Genomic DNA, 20,212 nt, shown 5'->3' with positions numbered 1-20,212 from the left:
TATTTTGGAGGAAATATAGTGTTGCTTCATATCATGAGAAATTTCTTACTTACAAGACCATTAAAGGTTTAAATATACATGAAAACAAAAGGCTTTCATACCACAAACTGCAGAAAAAGGAATACTGTAAAACATTTTATTTTATTAGCATCACAGGACTGTACTCAGTCCACCTGCCGAGCTGTAACACAGTCTTCTCTTTGCACTTCCTCTTCAATTTCCGCATCTATTTGTTCTTCAGGAGCGTTGCTCGCACTAGTACTAATATTACTACTAATTACACTGAAAAAATTACATTCCTAATCATCATTACGTCCTAAAAGGGGTTATATATCGGTAAATATCAGTTCTATACTGGCAGCCATCTTGTTTACAAGCGAATTTCAAAGCTAGAGATAGCCCACTTCAAACTAATATTACCAAGCACACTATCGATATATATTAGCAAAGAGCATATAACATTGCAAAGAAAGAGTCCCTACACAAATCACAAATGCAACTCACTGTGCCATCTCTCGAGGAAAAGTTGAATTACTTAGTAAAATGAGATAACGCAACAGTTCCGTGGTCCGGCGTTTGGTACACCGAGACGAAGCACGGAACGGTTCCGTGGCTCGGATCCAATGAGTTAATCAAAACACTTTTAGGAATATTGCTGTAATACTCACACATTTCACTGCCGTGTGCTGCTTCCTTGGCCTGATGATCAGCGAGTTTGTTACTGTAGTATTATCCGCAAAACGTTTAGTGATACTTCGGCTCCCTACTGCTGAATCGTTAGACCTCGGTTATCTTCGAGATTCATGTTGGCAACCTTTGACACAAGAACTATGAATCGATTATGCATCGCCGTGAGACATCTGGTGGTATAATTGCAACACTTTACGTACTGTTTTTGTTAACACAGCAAAGCCAAAATATAGGTTAGGATTGAACATGAGTGAGGAAAATATTACAGGAAATATGTCAGCAGCTAACTTACGACGAGTGACCATCGAGGCATTCCATTCCGTATCTGCCGCAGATTGGGAGGGTTATTGCAGAAAGGTGAAAGAACTGGAAGAGGAATACTGGAGCCACGGCCGTGTCGTGATCGATCACACTATCGATTCAATTCAGATTTCATCTCCATTCAGTTGGCAGTATTACCGGAACCGGGGTAGCTCCCTCCTTGCTCCTCACTCCCCTAAAACGAAGTATCACTGAAAGTTTCACGGATAATATGTATGTATGCATGTATGTTTGTATACCACAAGAAAACAGCTAAACAGAATTTAATGAAAAATTGGTATTTTAAGGTTAGGAAATACGGCACTACAAACTAGGCTATGAATTAACATGGATATGATTTCGGGCTGGGGATCTATCTGGAATTTTTTTTCGCTATTGGCTTTACGTTGCACCGACACAGATAGGTCTTATGGCGATGATGGGACAGGAAAGGGCTAGGACTGGGAAGGAAGTGGCCGTGGCCTTAATCTATCTGGAATTAATGGCTTCAATTTAGTGTAGACAACTTTGCGTGGACCAACACCATGGGAACCAGTGTACGTCATCTTCTTCCTCACGTTATTATTGTGTGCCAGAACACTGCCTTCTGTATACTGTACTGTAGGTGCATATGGCGCCATGTTTTAAACAACTTTCCACTACCTTAAACTGGCGTTTTGTATAGGTCACAGCAAAGCCCCTTACACACCGTAACATCAGCGAAGGCAGCAGGATTTTTCTCCTAATGCATATCTTGCAAATGTGTTGTTCTTGTATCTTATGGCTAGCTGCCTCTGTGGATCAGTGGTAGTGTCGGCCTCCGGATCCCAAGATAGCGGGTTCAAACCCTGCAGATGAAGTCGGATTTTTGAAGGGCGGAAAAAAATCCATTCGACACTCCAAGTCGTACGATGTCAGCATGTAAAAGTTCTCTGGTGACACATTTGGTGTTTACCCAACAAAATTCATTAAATCTCAGCCATAGACGCCCAAGAGAGATTCGGTTTACTCGGTCTGCCACCTAGTGGGCCTAGAGTAAAACAGAATGTTGAAATTGATGAGCTAACAGCTGGATGGCGTTGAATTGAAATGTCTGCACATGGTAGCAAAGCCCATACAATTATTTTTTTTACAAGCGAATGGACCACTAAGGATCACGCAATCGGTTCACCCAGAAGGACGTGGGTTCGAATCCCCGTCAGCAAGTCGTAAAATTTAAGGAATGAGATTTCCACTCCCGGAGGTGCATATGGTCCTGAGGTTCACTCAGCCTACACCAAAAATGAGTACCAGGTTAATTCCTGGGGGCAAAGGCGGCCGGGCGTAGAGCTAAGCACTCTGCCCCATAAAGTGCCGAGATTACGGATAGTGGAAGCCTTTACCTTCCACCCCTCCAAGGGCCTCATGACCTGTATGGAGATGACTTTGCTATTATTGTTGTTGTTGTTGTTGATAATAATAATAACCGTATTATAAAATGTGTTCATATGATATAACCAAGTTGTTAATAATAATAAATAATTAATAATAACAACAACCACCATATTATAAAATGTGTCCATATGATATAACCAACATGTACCCATGCATACCGATTTATGAAACCATTAATATAATCAAACTTAATTTATTCAGTGCCAGCAAATTAAGTAGGTGTGAAATAGAAGAATTCATTAATGTATTAACCCTTAGCCCTCCTTTTCTTCGGAACACTCCTGCCTCTCCAGCTCCATTTAAGAATCTGCTTGCAGAGGGATAACAGACAGCACAAACATATTGATAGCATATTTATAAAAATCAACTAAAGCAAACACAAAATAAATATAATACAAGTACAATACAGTATTCAGGTGCAATGTTCAGCATTTTCAAACCTGAAATTATCTCAGACAGTAACTTTTTGTGTGTAATAGTGCATTGTGTGGAACTTCCCAAAACACACGCTGGGATGTAAAACAGGCTTTTTTCTAAAAGTATTGATGAAAAACACAGTCTGATGTTGTAATTCAGGCTTACTGTTCATTGCCATATTTAGGATTACGCCTAAAAATTCTTTGAATTCAGGAAAATTAACATCTATCCACAACCTCTTAATAGACTCACATGTGAAGGGATTAACCTTTCGAATGTTTACACTAGCATACCGATTAGTCTCGCGCAGAATTTCCGACAATAACTCGTCAGTCATGAATAATTGGAAAATGTCAAGTTCACTCAATCTTGCGGTCGTTTATAACCTGACGTACCTGTGAATGGGCTTTTGAAGTCCAAGTCAGTTAAAATGTATTGAATAGGTTGAACCTCTTTTTCAATTATTTAATTTTTAACGTTAATACTTTCAATACGGAACAATGAAATTTTTATCTTTAAGTCCAAGTCAGTGTCATGGTATTTCCTCCAACCATCAGTAGAGGTACCATTTAGCTTAATTTTCTCATTATCGGTATATTCATCACTCAACTCACCAACTCAAACTTGTTCTGCAATATCTTCCTCACCACTTATTTGAAAATTACTCTCACTATCGCTGAAATCAACATCACTTTCACCTAAAAGTCTGGCTATTTCTTTCTCATGCTGCTCGAACGACGCCATGTTGCTAAGCAACGTCTGTTTACAAACTCATATGGTCTTCAAAGAATGCACACAAAGCCTGATTTCAAAGAGATTATAGCTATACATGGCTTCAAAATGTCGTTGAAGGATGGCAGTAGCTTACTGTACCTGTGTCCGACTCGTTGGCTGAACAGTCAGCGTACTGGCCTTCGGTTCAGAGGGTCCCGGGTTCGATTCCCGGCCGGGTCGGGGATTTTAACCTTAATTGGTTAATTCCATTGGCTCGGGGGCTGGGTGTTTGTGCTGTCCGCAACATCCCTGCAACTCACACACCACACACAACACTATCCTCCACCACAATAACACGCAGTTACCTACACATGGCAGATGCCGCCCACCCTCATTGGAGGGTCTGCCTTACAAGGGCTGCACCCGGCTAGAAATAGCCATACAAAATTATTACTGTACCTGTAATTCATACACGCGTAACCCGACAGAGGAATTATATAGGGAAGAAAACCATGTCGGGTATTGCCCGATATAGGATCTATGCGGGATATTCTCATTGTCGGGCATGGTCCGCCGCATGAGTGCTAAGGGTTAAGATTCATTTTAAGTAATAATTATTTTACATTTAATCAAAAAATATATCATCAAATGTATTTAGGAATGGGAGACCCCGCATCAGGTATACTGGCTAACATACATATAGATCATTTGGAATATGTTAAAAATTTTGCATAACATAGAAGGACTACGCCTTTGGTTGAGATATGTGGACGATACGTTTGTCATAATAGATAGTAAACTCAGTAAGAGCGATAATATTTTGAATTTTTTTAATAGCTTTGACAGTAACATAAAATTCACTAAAGAGGAAGAAAGCAACAGCTCGTTAAGTTTTCTAGATATCATTGTAAAGAGAGTAGGAAACAAATTTGACTTTCAAATTTATAGAAAACCAACATTTGCCCCAATAACGATTAAGAATGAATCACTCCACCCCAATTCTCACAAACAAGCAGCTTTTTAAAATTTGGTTTAGAGAGTCCTAAAAATTCCACTTGCAAACAATATTTTAAAGAAAGAACTTAATTTTATAAAGGACCTAGCACTCAGTAATGCTTATAAAATAGAAATGGTTAACAAGATCATTAACAAAGTGAAAATAAACCTGGCCACAAACCTCAGACCAGATAAAAATAAAGGAATCCAAATTTGCAACTTTTACATTCACTAACCCAGCCATATACCAGGTTACGAATACCATCAGAAAACGAGATGTTAATATCGCCTTCAAAACCCAAAACACGAATCGAAATATTTTTTTCAATCATAGTAATATAAATAGCAATCAATATCAAGGATCAGGAATCTATAGGCTTACGTGTGCACAGTGCAATTATTCGTATGTTGGCCAAACTGGCAGAAGCTTTCTTATAAGATATCTTGAACATGTCAATGCAACGAAACACAAAAAACATTCTGCAATGAGTGCACACATGCAAGAACTGAACACTGTTTCACAGCTATTGAAAAGGAATTTGGAAATTTTAAGAAGGTTAGAAAAGGGAAGAATAATGACGGAATTGGAAAATATATACATTCACTTATCAGCAATACAATAAGAAAAAGAACGTAAATGATGAAATTGAAATAAAAAGCCTTCTTAGAACAATTACCAAAAATAATACAAATGCTTAAGTCTGACATAAATAAATTCTATAATAATTGTAATCCAACAAAGGTTAGTGACGCATTGACACAAGCAAACTCAAATCCTACCCCTAGGCAGTCCCTTCCACCATCTACATTAGCTATCAATACATTGCCTACCTTCGTTTCCCCTTCCCACTCCCCGCTCAAACACAAGCTCACTCACACTCACTTGTATAATACAAGGAGCACTAACGGGGCAACAAGCAGTTATCACGAAGTTGTGAGTAACACTAGACAATTACGCAGCAGCAGGAAGAGTAGGTGATAATTCTCTCACTATCAAGTTTATACAGACTTATAGTTGAAGTCCTATACATATTTTTTTATTTACAGATATATCAGTAAGCTCAATTTGAAATCTGCGATGTTCATTCAAATTTTACTTCACATTGAATGTTTTCATTTTACAAACAAGTTCATTTAAGAATAACAAGACTGATGTAATGACAGTTTGAATTTTTAGCCAATACATATTGTACTAGTATTACTCCAGTAATATTGGGAATACGACAATGGTTTATAATACAGGCTATTATTAGCTTCATAAAATCGTTAAATATACAGTGAATATTGAAGGTCAATTATACAGTTCAAGAATATTGAATCAATACAATTAGCCAGATCTCATACAAAGGTTTTAAATAGATGGTTAATAGATGAGTTTCGTCTAAAAGTTTTTAAAAGTCAGTGTTAATGCCAAGATTTTAGACAATTGTGTTTATAGTTAAAACATAACTTTTTATTATCACATGATCAGTAAAATATTTTAAGATTTGTCACTCATACTTGTAAAGCATATTTTAGTTCAATAGATATATGTTCATGATTTTATTAAACCTTGAGTAAATGTTAATTGGCTGAAGATGCTAATTAAAAGGAACAAAACATGTACTGTTAACAATTTTAAGGATTAGCTTATTATGTATTGAATAGGTGGTCTATAATAAAATTATAATAATTTTGTATCGCATGCCACTTAGTCGAGCAGCTCATCTCCTTTCTTCCAAGTCTTCCCAGCCCAAACTTTGCCATACTTTTGTAACGCTACTCTTTTGTTGGAAATCACCCAGAACAAATCGAGCTGCTTTTTCTTTGGATTTTTTCCCGTTCTTGAATCAAGTAATCCTGGTAGGGTCCCATTCGCTGGAACCATACTCTAGTTGGAGTCTTACCAAAGACTTGTAAGCCCTCTCCTTTACATCCTTACTACAAACTTCAGAACACCCTCATAACCATGTGCAGAGATCTGTACCCTTTATTTACAATCCCATTTATGTGATTACCCCAATGAAGGTCTTTCCTTTTATTAACATCTAGGTACTTACAATAATCCCCATAAGGAACTTTCACCCCATCAACGCAGTAATAAAACTGGCAGGACTTTTCATATTTGTGAAACTCACAATCTGACTTTTAACCCCATTCATCATCATACCATTGCCTGCTGTCCATCTGACAACATCGGGGTCATTTTGCAGTTGCCCGCAAACTTGTAACTTATTTATTACTCTATACAGAATAACATCATCTGCAGAAAGCCTTATCTCTGATTTCACTTCTTTACACATATCATTTATATATAAAAGTACCCATGGATTAAAGTTGTTAAATTGAGATGGGCCGCAAGTATGTGTGTGTCTTTCAATGCGCTCTTGTAGACTATTTACGACCTTCTCATTGGGTACATACATATATATAGGCTATGCCCCCTCGACACTCAAGAGCACGCCATGAGAAGGTAGTTGTGACTGAAGCTCATGGCACAAAATTAAATGTTAATAATTGTTATTATCTTGCGAATGCTTGCTTGTTGTTTTAAGGGGCCTAACATCGAAGGTCATCGGCCCAATTGTTATTATCAACCCACTAAATATGAATCCTAAACCTACACAATATCAACACAGAATATACATATAATACAATGATGATGATGAAAATGGCTATGCGATTAGGGTTGCGCAGCTGTGAGCTTGAACTCGGGAGATAGTGGGTTCGAATCCCATCGTCGCCATATGACCTGTCTGTGTCTGTGTCGGTGCTACGTAAGGCAAATTGTAAAATAAAGAAAGAAATAAAAATCACAAGTACCCCTTGTGTGACTCAGGATTTCAAGCTATATTTAATTTAAAGTTAAAAACTTCATAATTGTTCCGTATTGAACTGAGAATCACAATACTAAAAAGAAAGTATAGAGGTTCCACCTTTTTAATACACTGTTATTAAGTTGTACCAATATTAAGTTACAACATGTTAACTTTGGGACCGGTTTTGACATATTTAAAGTGATAAACAAATATAAACACACATAACAAATATACGACATTATTCACAGTCAAAAGGGTGTATGTAGAAATATCAACACTGTTTATGCAGAAGTAAATTCAGTTGAAGTTCATTTGTAACGTGACAGACAGTCTTGTATATTCCTGCTGTGCTGTAATCACGTAAAAAGACGTTGAATTGTTGGTAAATAACGAGTTATATTTGTTATGTTTGTTTATAATTGTTTATAATTTAGTCCTTTCGCCCTGTTCTCTTAATCGGCTGATGATGACACTTTAAATGTGTTGAAACCGGTCCCAAAGTTAACATGTTGTAACTTAATATTGGTACAACTAAAATAACAGTGTATTGAAAAGATGGAACCTCTATACTTTCTTTTTAGTATTGTGATTTCAAGCTTTACTCTTACCAAATTTCAACTTGGTCCAGTAATTTTCAAGCCTATCTGGAACAAACAAACAAACGAACTACCATCTTATTTTTATTAATAGTGTAGATTTTATCAACTTTCTGGAGTGTGTGTTTATGCAATGTTTTTTTTTTTTTCTCCCAGAGTTCACCTTAGAAATGAGAACTTATTGCTAATAATATAAAAACATTGTAAAATTTTATTTTATTGTATTTATTGGCTATGTTCATCTGCAGATTGTCTAAGAAAGGCCGCCCGTGCTGAAGTTACTGTGCGCTCCCCTGGTACTGGAAAAATCAGTATCAACGGTAAAGGCATAGAATACTTTGAAGGTGTACAGCCCAGAGAACAGGTAAGGACATATTTTGTCTCAAAAAACATTCACAGTCTTTATTTATTTATTTGTTTGTTTGTTTGTTTGTTTGTTTGTTTGTTTGTTTGTTTGTTTGTTTGTTTGTTTGTTTGTTTATGACAAAAGGTCCCATGAGCCTCTGGCTCGTGATAGGGACAATACAATACATACTTTTTTTAAGGCGACTCAATAATTACATTTCATATACAATAGCTTTTTCTGTAAAGTGACAAGTACATTTTTGGATAACTAAGACATTGTTTTTTGTTTTTACATGTTAGGATCATAGTTTTTCAGAAGTATATTCAGATGTTGCATGGTTGTAATATATTAAATATGAACAATATATATATTATTGTATTAATTAAAGCAAGTTATATAGAGATTATATTCAGATATCTGTAAAAGAGTAATATTCCTTCAGTTTTTTCTTAAAACATATAACCAATTTAGAGTTCTTTATAACAGGAGGCAACACATTATATTCCCTAAACATTGATGATTCTATACCTTTCACTCCATACTTTACTGAATTAGAGTGAGAGGGATATATCCTTAATGATCCTCTAGTTTCATATCCATGTATTTCACAAAAATGGGAGAAGTTAACAGTAGAATGGGTTAATTTCCTGTCTAGCTTATACATAAAGACTGCTGATGAAAATGCAATTTGTTTATGGAATGGCAGAATATTTGACTCTGAAAAAACGTCATGTGATGGTTTGAGGAAGGGGAATCCATACATGATTTTGATGGCTCTTTTTTGTAGGATTTCCAAATTATTAATGTAACCTCTCCTACATCTTCCCCAAATAAAGCTTGTGTATGTTAGATGTGGGTGGATCATTGCATAATATATACACTTCAATTGCTGATGAGAAAAATTACTGTATCTTAATCTGTGCATTATTCCTATCAAAGGGGTAATTTTGCTGATTACATAATCAATATGGCTTTTCCAGGAAAGTGTTGAGTCTAATATTATACCAAGATACTTAGCTGAGTTGACTCGCTCTATTACTTGATCCTTTAGGGTAACAGTGTTAGCCGCTGTGATCTTATGGGCTGTTTTATGAAAGATTATGTATTTTGTTTTAGTCACATTTATGATCATTTTTTGAGATAAAGCCCAGTCCGATAACTTGTCCAAGTCACAATTTATATCTTCCATAATTTGGGTTTCACATAGTCCTCTGTAAGTTATTAAGATGTCATCGGCAAATACTTTACATTTTCCCTTTAGTGTTAAAGATTGTATGTCATTAATATAAATCAAAAATAGAATAGGACCTAGTACTGAACCCTGCGGTACTCCTGTTTTTGTTTTCTGCTTAGAACTTTTAGTATCGTTAATCATCACGTATTGTGTTCGGTTTGATAAATAATTTTGGAACCATTTGTGTGCTAAATCCCTATTTCTTGCTAATTTTAACTTGTTCAGAAGTATTTTATGGTCAACCAAGTCAAATGCTTTTTTAAGATCTATGAGTAGCCCTGCTGCTAATTTATTTTCATCTAAGGTCTTCTGAACATCTATTACTGTATCAAATACAGCATTATCAGTTCCTATATTAGGGAGAAACCCATATTGATTATTGGAAAAGTAATTAATTTTACACAGAAAAATTACTAATCTAATTTTTACTACCATTTCTATGAGTTTTCCAATTGCAGATAATAGACTAATTGGCCTGTAATTGGATGGATATGTGTTATCTCCTGATTTAAAGATAGGTACAATTCTGGCATATTTGAGTAATTGGGGTATTTCTCCACTGAGAATTGAACAGTTAATAATTTCCACAATATATGGCACTAAACTTTCAACACAGGTTTTTAACATGAGATTGGTTATTTTATCTTTTGTTAAATTATTTTTATTTTTTAGAGAAGTGATAATTTTGAGCACTTCACATTCATCAGTTGGAGACATGAAAAAACTATTAGTTTGACTTTCAGCTGTTGTGCTGCCATGAACTTGCTCATCTTCAGGAAGACCTTTTCTTATGTTTTCAGCTACGTTAACATATAGTTCATTTAGATTATTGCATATGTCATATTGCATATCATTTACCACCAGATGGCTGATTTCATGTTTATGTCCAGGCTTCCTATTTAACACTTCATTGACTACATACCACGTTTCTTTTTGGTTTTTGCAATTCTGTAATCTTTGTTCATAATACCTTTTTTGTAACTCTCTCTTCAATTTGGTTATTTTATTACTGATTCTTTTGTATTCTCCAATTACTTCCGCAGAGGGGTTTTTTACTTTAGTTTTCGAAAACAGTGAGTCTTTGATGTGAATTAGTGTTAGTAATTCTTGGGTAACCCAAGGTTTTAGGGGAATGTCTTTGGGGTTCTTTCTTTTTATTGAAATTGAGCTGGTTTCAATTCCTGTACTAATATACTCAATAAATTTATTATAGTAAGTGTTTATATCCATTTCCTCACAGTTAAATTTATTTTGTAGGATATACTGATTTAATTTGTTGTAATTTACAAATTGCTTACCACTATCTTTGATTATTGGTACTACTGGAACTGATTTTTTACTAGAGATTTCACTACCAGTAGGTAGTGATCACTAAAGTTATTTGTTATTATTGAATACATGACATTTTTTACTACTATTTGTGACAAGTATGTGATCAATTAAAGTGGAGGTTGTTTTCGTTACTCTAGTTGGGTATTTGTTATTACATGTTATATAGCCGTAAGTTGGTATTAAATTGTCATACAAAGTTCTGTTTCTGGAGGTTGAAAGCAAGTCTATATTTGTATCTCCAAGTATTATTGAAGTATGCCTTGAATTACTATTTAGGATATTTTCTAGATCAAACATAAAACTTGGCGAGTTACTTTCCTGTGGGTTATAAATGGTAATGATTTCATATCTTTGATTTCCTTTTGTAATCATGACTTGCAGTGTGCTATGAGATTTATTTATTTCATTTATGACATTGCTTTTCCATTTGTTTGAAACATAAAGCGAAACACCCCCACCTATCTGCTCTCTTACCACATGATGAGAAGTGTAGTTTTTTATTTCAAAAGCGTGGGTTAGTTTGTTGGTTAACCAATTTTCGGAGATTGCAAGAATATCTACTTCTTTAATCTGATCTAAGATAATTTGGATATATCATCAAATTTATTTTTCATTCTTTGTGCATTTATGTGTAGGCCTTTCAATTCACATGATCTACTTTCTAAAACTCTATCTTTAATATAATTATTTAGGGTTTCACATTTAAATTCGTCTGCTTTAAGAAATTTGTTTTCAGGATCCAGGTTTGGTTATGTAAGGACAAAAATTTGAAATTAAGGAAAGAAAGCTTGGAATTGAAGCAGGTACAGGAAAGGTTACCTTGTTGTTTCCAGATCAGCTGGAGTGAGCAAGTTCATGCAGAACTTCAGGGTTTGCCACTAGCCTCGAAGGACTGTCCTGGAACTTACGGATATACACTTTACAGTCCCTGACCCATGTGCCAAATATTTTCCCCTGTTGCCGTAGCTCACGGCATTTTTTGACGAAGGTCTCATTCCTAGGCGTTAAGTGCTCGTTGATATAGATGTTATTTGCGGAACTATATCCGATTTCGTTCGTTTTTAGTGTCTTTTTTTGTCGTCTGCTACTGAGGATTTCTTCTTTCTTCCATCGATTAACAAACTTCACGATGATAGGTTGTGGTCCAGGTTTCGTGGATGGAAGTCTGTGTGCAGCGTCAATATCTTCGGGCTTTATATCGACTCCCAGCACCTTGCCAACTTCAGTTACTTTCTGGAACACTTTCTCATCCTTTTCAGCAGGAACGCCATACACTAGTAAATTGTTTTTGCGTTGATACTGCTTCAAGTCTTCTAGCTCGTTCATGGCTGCCGTTGTCGCAATTTCCGCATTTTTCTTATCTTTCCTCAAATTGTCTAGTTCGTTCTTGAGGTCATCATATTTTTTGAAAAGAAAGGTTGCTAATTTCTGTAATTCTTTGTTTTCTTCCGTTAGTACTTTGAGACACTCTTCAAGTTGTTTGGAAAAGTTCGCCATAACCTCATTTATGTTAGGTTGTGCAATGCAGTCTTCACGTTTACAAGACCATTGGAATTGTTCTTCCTTACGGAAATTTTGGAGAGTTTCTTTGTTCTTTTTTACACATGTTACGTGGAACCAACGTTCGCATTTACCATCACAGCCTACAGCCTGTTGATTGTTTTTTATTTTCTTGCCACACGGGGAGCACACGAACACCATGATGTTGTTTATCTTATTTATTTAGTTGTAGCTGTTTGAGTGCTAATTAGATTTTGTTTTAATGGTTTCCTGAGTTATTAATGTTACTGATCTGCAGTAAATTCCTGAAGAATTGTGGATATTACTCTCATAAATTTGTTTTTTTCGTCACTTCACTTAATATATCACACACTCACTGCCGCCAGGATGCAAGGATCACAACCTTAGGCCTTTTCAGTCACCCACTGCTACATACATTGTGCATAGAAAGTGCAGGATCCTAAAATAAGCACTCTGTTGCCAACCATTGAAAACAAAAAAAATCTTGTTCTCATTAATTTTGCACATGAGTGTATCATTTCATTCTTTACTGTTAACAGTTTAAATTTTCAGTGATAAGACTTGCATCTTTTTTTTACATAAGCAGGCTGATTCCAATGATATATATGTTCTGTGATTCAGTTATTAATGAAGGAGGTTTTTTTAATTTATTCTCTTTTTTTTCTTTTTTCTTGTCAGTAGCTAAGGTTTTCAGTGAGAGGTTTTACATTTTTTTGCTGTGCAAAATAGACTCATTTCCAGTGATGATATACATTCTTTATTGCAAATAATAAACATATTTTTCTAATGTTCTAATCATTCCTTGCTGTTTTTAAACACAGACTTTCACTGATGTAAACTTTTTCTCTTTTTATGGACATTTTTCTATTGATGATTGATATATTTTTTTGACAGATATTCGTTGTTGTAAATGTTCTCCACGAGTGTTAGGCTTCGGCCACAGTGCAGGCGGCGAGCGGAGCGTTGCGTTGTGTGCCGGCAAAGATGAGACTCAAACCTGCGTTAGCAAATGCATGTGGCCATAGTGTCAGCGGCGCGTCATTTTGGAGGGGAAGTTGGCTCAAGGACAACGCTACTTGCCGCCAGCCGCTCACTCCTGTTTGAGATTTCAGCTGCGCCGCTCGCAGTGACTGTTCGTGAGTTAACAGCAGAGGAGATGAAAGTGTCAATTTCTGAAGTTCAAACCTGAACTTTCCTATGGAACGACAGAGAGAACAACTTCGAAAACCTAACAGCGACAAGGGAAGCTTGGAAAGAGATTGGAACGATCTTAAATGTACCAGATAAATTCAGTTAAAAATTAATCACGGTTATGAACATAAACAATATTGTCTTTAATGGATCATCATCATATTATTATTATTATTATTATTATTATTATTATTATTATTATTATTATTATTATTATTATTATTATTATTATTATTATTATTATTATCATTATTATTATTATTTTACGTCCTATTGTTATTGTTTAATTAATATTATTACCCTTTGCAATATATTGCTGATATGAAAACTTGTGTTCGTCATTACATCTGACTTTTATGGGTCTCTGGAAGTTGGTGACTTGCTTCTGCAATCGCGCTTTAAGTTTTACACAGAAGTCAAAAGTTTGAATGGACATAGAAGTTATATATTTGAAAATTCTTAGCAGGAAATCAATTCAGTTCTCCATATAAATGATAAAATTCCCCACGCATTTCACGTTATTTATTTACCTACTGGATGATTACGAAATTCTCTCGTAGCCCTGCGTCGAATTCTTCAGTTTAGATTAAAAACATTCTAAAAGCAGAGACAAACGAGAAACCTTTGAAACTGCCATTATCTAATCACCTCGTGCAGGGGAGACACCGCGCCGCTTACTGACTCTCGCTAGATGTCCACACAGGCGCTCTCTCCTCCCCACTCTTCAACTTTTCGACAGCGGCAATGCTCCGCTCACCGCCTGCACTGTGGCCGAAGCCTTAAGGTGGCGTAACAGCCGTGCACTTCAAACACCCAAGAGGAACGAGAGTGTTTTTATAGAGTGCCATCATCTTATACCGGTTGTCTCGCCTAAGAGCTGTTAGTAGCCTTTTCTCAGATGTTTTGAAAGATTATTTTCAGTTCTGTTTTCATAATGCGTAGGTAGAGTCAGCTCAGACAAAGACTGCTCATCGGATACGTCATGTGAAATCCAGCGTCAACGGAAAACGTCATTTAGGTTTTCACGACAATCTGAATGTTGTTAAAGAGTCATTTTAAATGATCAGTCGATAGAGCAGTCCTCAAATTAGTCTAGTATGACATTCTGTTCAAGGATATTTATTGACAGTGATGGCCCAGTTTGATAAATCCCTTACAGTGCGCTCCTCTTACCAAAAATGCGACGTGGCTTTCTGGAAGACATTGATAAGTTAGTCAAAAAGTGCTATGAAAGAAATAAGAGCAATACGAGATGACAGGCCGGCTCTTAGGTTAGACACCTGGTATATCACAGCTTTCAGGAATATGTTTTTTTTTCCAATATACCTGACTGTATTAGCTCCAGTACTCTGTGTTTTACAAGAGGAAAAGGTTCCTTGTAATTTTACATGATGCAACATTTATCCTCTTCCGTGTGAAGTGAATGTTCATTAGCATGGATAACGTTGACAAGTCCAAGAAGAAGTTTGGGAAGAACCAATTGTGAATGAAGTCAATACTGTGGAGTCACTGGCCTTCAAGTTCTGCATCAACATATTATCGGGTGAGTGATCTTCCTTTTTTTATATATTATTTATTTTAATGGTGTAACTATCAAGTCCTTAGCCGCTGTAAATTTGAAAATAATTCTTTTAACTGAGGGTGTCCTCACCATAAGCTGATTTGAAATTTGGCATCCTGTTTTATCTTACTATGTCGGGAGCCATCAACTCGGTGAACTATCATGTAGGCCAAGGCCTGTTCTTGTGCAGCAGCAAAAGGGGGTGAAAGGAATCAGGTGATAACACCGGCATCAGCTACTGAATCAGGGTTGTAATTTTAATAGATATAATTATGTCTTATTTTATAGAAAAGGACATAAGAAATTATTTTTCATTTTGGGACTGGAATCATAGTAGTTCATTCTTTTTAAAATAGTTTAGAACAAAACAGCTGTTTTTTGTTTTAACCTCTAGAGAATGTTTGCTCAGTGGGTTGTATTTAAAAGGGGCAACAAGTTTGCACGAATGCTTCAACTAAACTTTAAATACAGAGTTTGAATATTCATATATCAGGCTGATTTTGCTACTGAACCTGCTTTTCTAATTTGTTTCACACCTGCACCTTTAGTCCTAACTCCTGTAATCGACTCTCGCGTGGTACAGTACGAAACAAACAGTAGATTTCTTTTCATAAGTTGCTCAAAAGTACACAGCTTCCCTATGAACACCCTTGATTTTCCTATTTGAACACACTGTGCAGTCCTTTGTGTTGCTTTTCTCATTGGAATAAATAAAATGTTTTTTTCCTGTTCAGCCTCTTATACCTGTCCCACGTTAATTGACGACCTCGCATTCGCTGATCCTCGCACTGCCGATAATTCTTCCACAAATTTTCTCTTAAGTTCTTCAGAAATATCCAAGGGAAATGTAATATCACTGTCGAATTCTCAACCGCACCAATAATGTCTGATTTGCTCAAAAAGTTACGTTTATGTTTGCTGCCTATATTACTGGTAGGCGCCATCATGCTCAATGAGTACGCAGAACATAAACAGAAAGACTTCATTGTTTCTTGCTGGAATTTGCTAGTAGTGTTTCGATATACATTCATGTTCTTAAAAACCAGAACACCCTGAAAGACTAGAGATAGGAAGTTCATATTCACAGGACATGTGGATTGGTATGTTCTGACGAAATGATTAGCATTTGAAACATGTCAACCCTCAGTTTCAAGGTCCACATCGATATCTCGGTGCACCACCACCGACTGGTAAAATGAGCCCGCGGCTCTCGTCGCTATAAACCGAAGGTAATGGATCAATGTGACTTGAGCAGAGGTGCAGGATGCCTCGCAGACATATGCGAGAACTCTACCGTCAAATGAGTGAGTTTGAAAGAGGGCGCATTATTGGCATGAGAGAATGTGATGCATCCATCCGGGAAATTGCTGCTCATGTGGGACGAATTGTGTCAGCAGTGCAACGGATGTATGCAGAATGATTCAAAGAAGGCCATAGAACACGACGAGATGGATCTGGTCAGACCACCCGGAGCCCCCCTCCCCTGAGAAAATCGACACCTCATCCAAATGACATTGCAGGATAGATATGCATCCTCCTCAGCTCTGGCGCATCAGTGGAATCGTTTAATACATCGTGCACTATCAGGAGTGACAGTCCGTCGCCGTTTATTACGATCTGGGTTACCGGCACATCGTCCACTTCTCCGCCTACCTTTGACTAATGTGCATAAACATGCTCGATTGTAATGTTGTATGGAACGACATCACTGGCAACAGGAATGGCAGCAGATAGTGTTTTCAGACTAATCCAGGTTCTGTTTGTTTGAAGATGATGGCCGCATTTTGGTTCGCCGCAAACAGGGAGAGCGATCACATTGACTGCATTCGCACAAGACATACAGCGCCAACTCAAGGCCATATGGTGTAGGATGCTATTGGGTATAACCACAAATCACAGTTGGTGCGTGTCCAGGGCACTGTAACCAGTTTGACTTATATGAATGACATCCTGTGATCCATAGCCATACCCTTTCTGCACGACACCCCAGACACCATATTTCAGCAGGACAATGAGTGACCTCATGTTGTTGCATGAACACTTGCCTTCTTGTTGTCACACGATTTCAGACTGTTGCCCTGGCCCGCCCGATCACCGGACTTGTCGCCAATCGAAAATGTGGGAGGCATGGTGAAACGACGGGTGTGGCGCTGTGACCCAATGCCAACCAACAAAGATGAACTGTGGAACCAGGTGAATGCAGCGTGGATGGATATACCCCAGGACGCCATTTGCGCCTTATACGCGACGAGCCATCACGCATGGAACACGTTATCAGTGCCCATTGAGGACCCATGCGTACTAGGCGACAGGACACATGTTGAACCTAGGTGACTGCAGAACATACTAATGAACATGTCCTATGAATGTGAACTTCCTATCTCCAGGGTGTTCTGTATTTTATGAACAAGAGTGTATATCAGGATATTTCATGAATCTCTTCAAGAATTTAACACAACCACCGATTTTGAGCAATGAAGCACGAAGCAATCCTTTAAACCACTTGTTGCAGAACTCCATCCTTCGATCCGGGTCGTCCTCGTTCATAGCGTGCAGCTATCTTGGAATGTACACTTTCCACTTTACAGCCTTCAGAATTCGTTGTACGGTCCATCGGCTTACCCCACTTTCACGTGTGCCTTGATTCACAGATTTTTGAGGTGACCTAGTAAAATGTTGCAACACTGCAGCGCTTCAAGCTGGATTTGTTGATGTTTTTGGTCGGCCAGACATTTCCTTATGCACTTCCAGAACAGTACCATCGGCTTCATATTTATCACGAATACGATAAATTGCTGTACGTGTTAATGGCTGGGTTCCGTACACATTACACCATTGCCGTTGTACCTCCACCATGTTTTTGTACTTCCAGTACCACTTAAATGCAGCCTTGCGTTACTCAGACGACAATCTTACTTCATTAATTGCTGCACTGAATCTGCTGGAAAACGTGCGAAAAGTTTGTCGCGCCATTCACGTGACCTTCATCATCTGTTGAGAAAACAATGGACTATGTTGCCGAACAAGAATTGCAGCGATTTGTCATCCTAAAATTAACAATACTTTTTTCTAGTACTATTTGTAATAGGTTGTTGTTTTTAAATAAAATTCAATAGAAGTACCGTATATACACAAATGTTCCATGCATTTTTTTTTTTTCTTTCCGGAATTAAGTGAAGAAAAACTGGGCTTATTTTTTATTACATCGATTTTGAGAAAACGGCTGAACCGACTGACATCGTAAAGCATTCTGATGAAAGCTCTTGGTCTGTAGATTTGCAGGGTGTATTTAAAACCGTAAAATTTTCTTGCCATATATTTTTAAAGTATTAAAGAACAATGTAGCATTCTGATTGGCTAATATGCTCACGGTACATCAAGCCCGCCTGAACTGAGAGAGTGCTGAGGAGCACACACGATATGCAGTCAGTGCCTTACTGGTCAGCTGTAGTATTTACCTCAGCCAGTTTTCAGCCATGGCCACCTAAATGTTGCAATAGTGCCAATAGATGCACAGTTTGAGGTGCAAAGAATGCATAGCTGTCAGCTTACTTTCGGGGGGGTAGTGGGTTCGAACCCCACTGTAGGCAGTCTGGAAGATGGTTTCTGTGGTTTCCCATTTTCACACCAGGCAAATGCTGGGGCTGTACCTTAATTAAAGCCACGGTCACTTCCTTCCCACTTCTTAGGGGATGATGACCTAGATGTTAGGCCCCTTAACAACCATCATCATCATCCCACTTGAACCCATTTCCTATCCAATCGTCACCACAAGACATATGTGTTGGTGTGGCGTAAAGAAAATAGTAAAAAGGTAAGGTGCAAGGAATGTCTTATATAAGGAAATCCTTCAATAATTTTTTACCTCATTGACCGTCATGTCTTGACGGGTTTCGGCTAGCTTGAAATAAACTTAGTACAGTATTACTAACACCTCCAAATATGACCCACTGATAAATTGGTTGGGCAACCTGCTTATCAGAATTGTCATGCAGTTTGCCTACCTTCCCCTGTTATCTCATCTAGTTTTGCCTATGTATTATCATAATGAACGACAAATTTGATTAAGGTACATGTTTCGCCCCTCTTTTACTGGGTATCATCAGCCTTGTTCAATTTTAAAACAAGCTTTGGTCTGAGGACTTTATCAAAATTACATGTACCTTAAAATCTGGTAGTTTCTATGTTCATTTGACCACGCAACAGTGGAATGAATTGTATTGAATAGGTGGTGTAATAAAGTACTCCTTGTGTAAACTTAGTGATATAGCAGTTTTCAATACGGAACAATGATAAGAATAATACTTTGTAAATGTGATTCTTCCGGTGATGACTGAAGTGATGAACACAAGTATGGGAGCATGCAATTTACTGTATGAAATGATTTTTTTTTGGACACATTAATATTAAAATGATGAACATTGTATTTTTATTTTATTTTTTGCTATTATTTGCTATTTGCAACAGCATGTGATGTTTACGATGCATTTCTTAAAACAAATGTATTTTTTTCTTTTCAATTTTTAGAGTACATAATTTTATAGGATTAATTTCTTGTGAAGAAAACACAAATTAAAGCCTTTTTTTTCTTTCTTAAAATTAGGATGCTAGTTTTTCTTGATTTTTGAATTAGTCTTTCACTAAATTTCAGTATTAGGGATCAGCCAACCCGCCTCTGCATACTTCATTGAACGAGCTGCTTGCACAAACAGTTGATGGAGCCTGTATTATGCTCCCATCTTCTATACCTACATGACTTGATTTTTCACTTGCTTTTTCCTCTCTGACACTAATTATTTGCATGGTTGACAGAAATGGTGACAGGACTTGATAATTACCAAACAAGCATGTTCTCAGTTCATTTCAAAATGTTGCTCTTACTGTTTTGTTGTGCCTCTCAGAGGTTCTTTTTATTGTAATTGAAGTAGTACTGAATAGGACTGACAATTTTTTTGTTGCATTTTTAAGAGAAAGTTTATATCTTGTGGAGTTTTGCTTTTTTTTTTTAAATTTGAATTTCCAGTTCTGTTATATTTATTTTGGAGTTGGTCTATTCGCCAAATCAGCGGTGGTATTATGTAC

At 37.0% G+C, this 20,212-nt stretch overlaps 1 protein-coding gene across 1 annotated transcript in view; it reads left to right on the top strand.

Moving 5' to 3' along the window:
- mRpS9 (mitochondrial ribosomal protein S9) overlaps window positions 1–20,212 on the top strand; it is a 207,129-nt gene that overhangs the window by 29,311 nt on the left and 157,606 nt on the right. Inside the window, exon 8 of the mRNA XM_067157001.2 lies at window positions 8,194–8,309. Coding sequence (XP_067013102.2) covers window positions 8,194–8,309 — 116 coding nt within the window. The remainder of the gene's footprint in view (window positions 1–8,193; window positions 8,310–20,212) is intronic.

This window comes from Anabrus simplex, chromosome 13, assembly GCF_040414725.1.
Source record: "Anabrus simplex isolate iqAnaSimp1 chromosome 13, ASM4041472v1, whole genome shotgun sequence".
In the NCBI taxonomy this organism is placed as follows: Eukaryota; Metazoa; Arthropoda; class Insecta; order Orthoptera; family Tettigoniidae; genus Anabrus; species Anabrus simplex.
The sequence above is the reverse complement of the archived record's forward strand: the minus strand, read 5'-3'. Positions and strand labels throughout refer to the sequence as shown.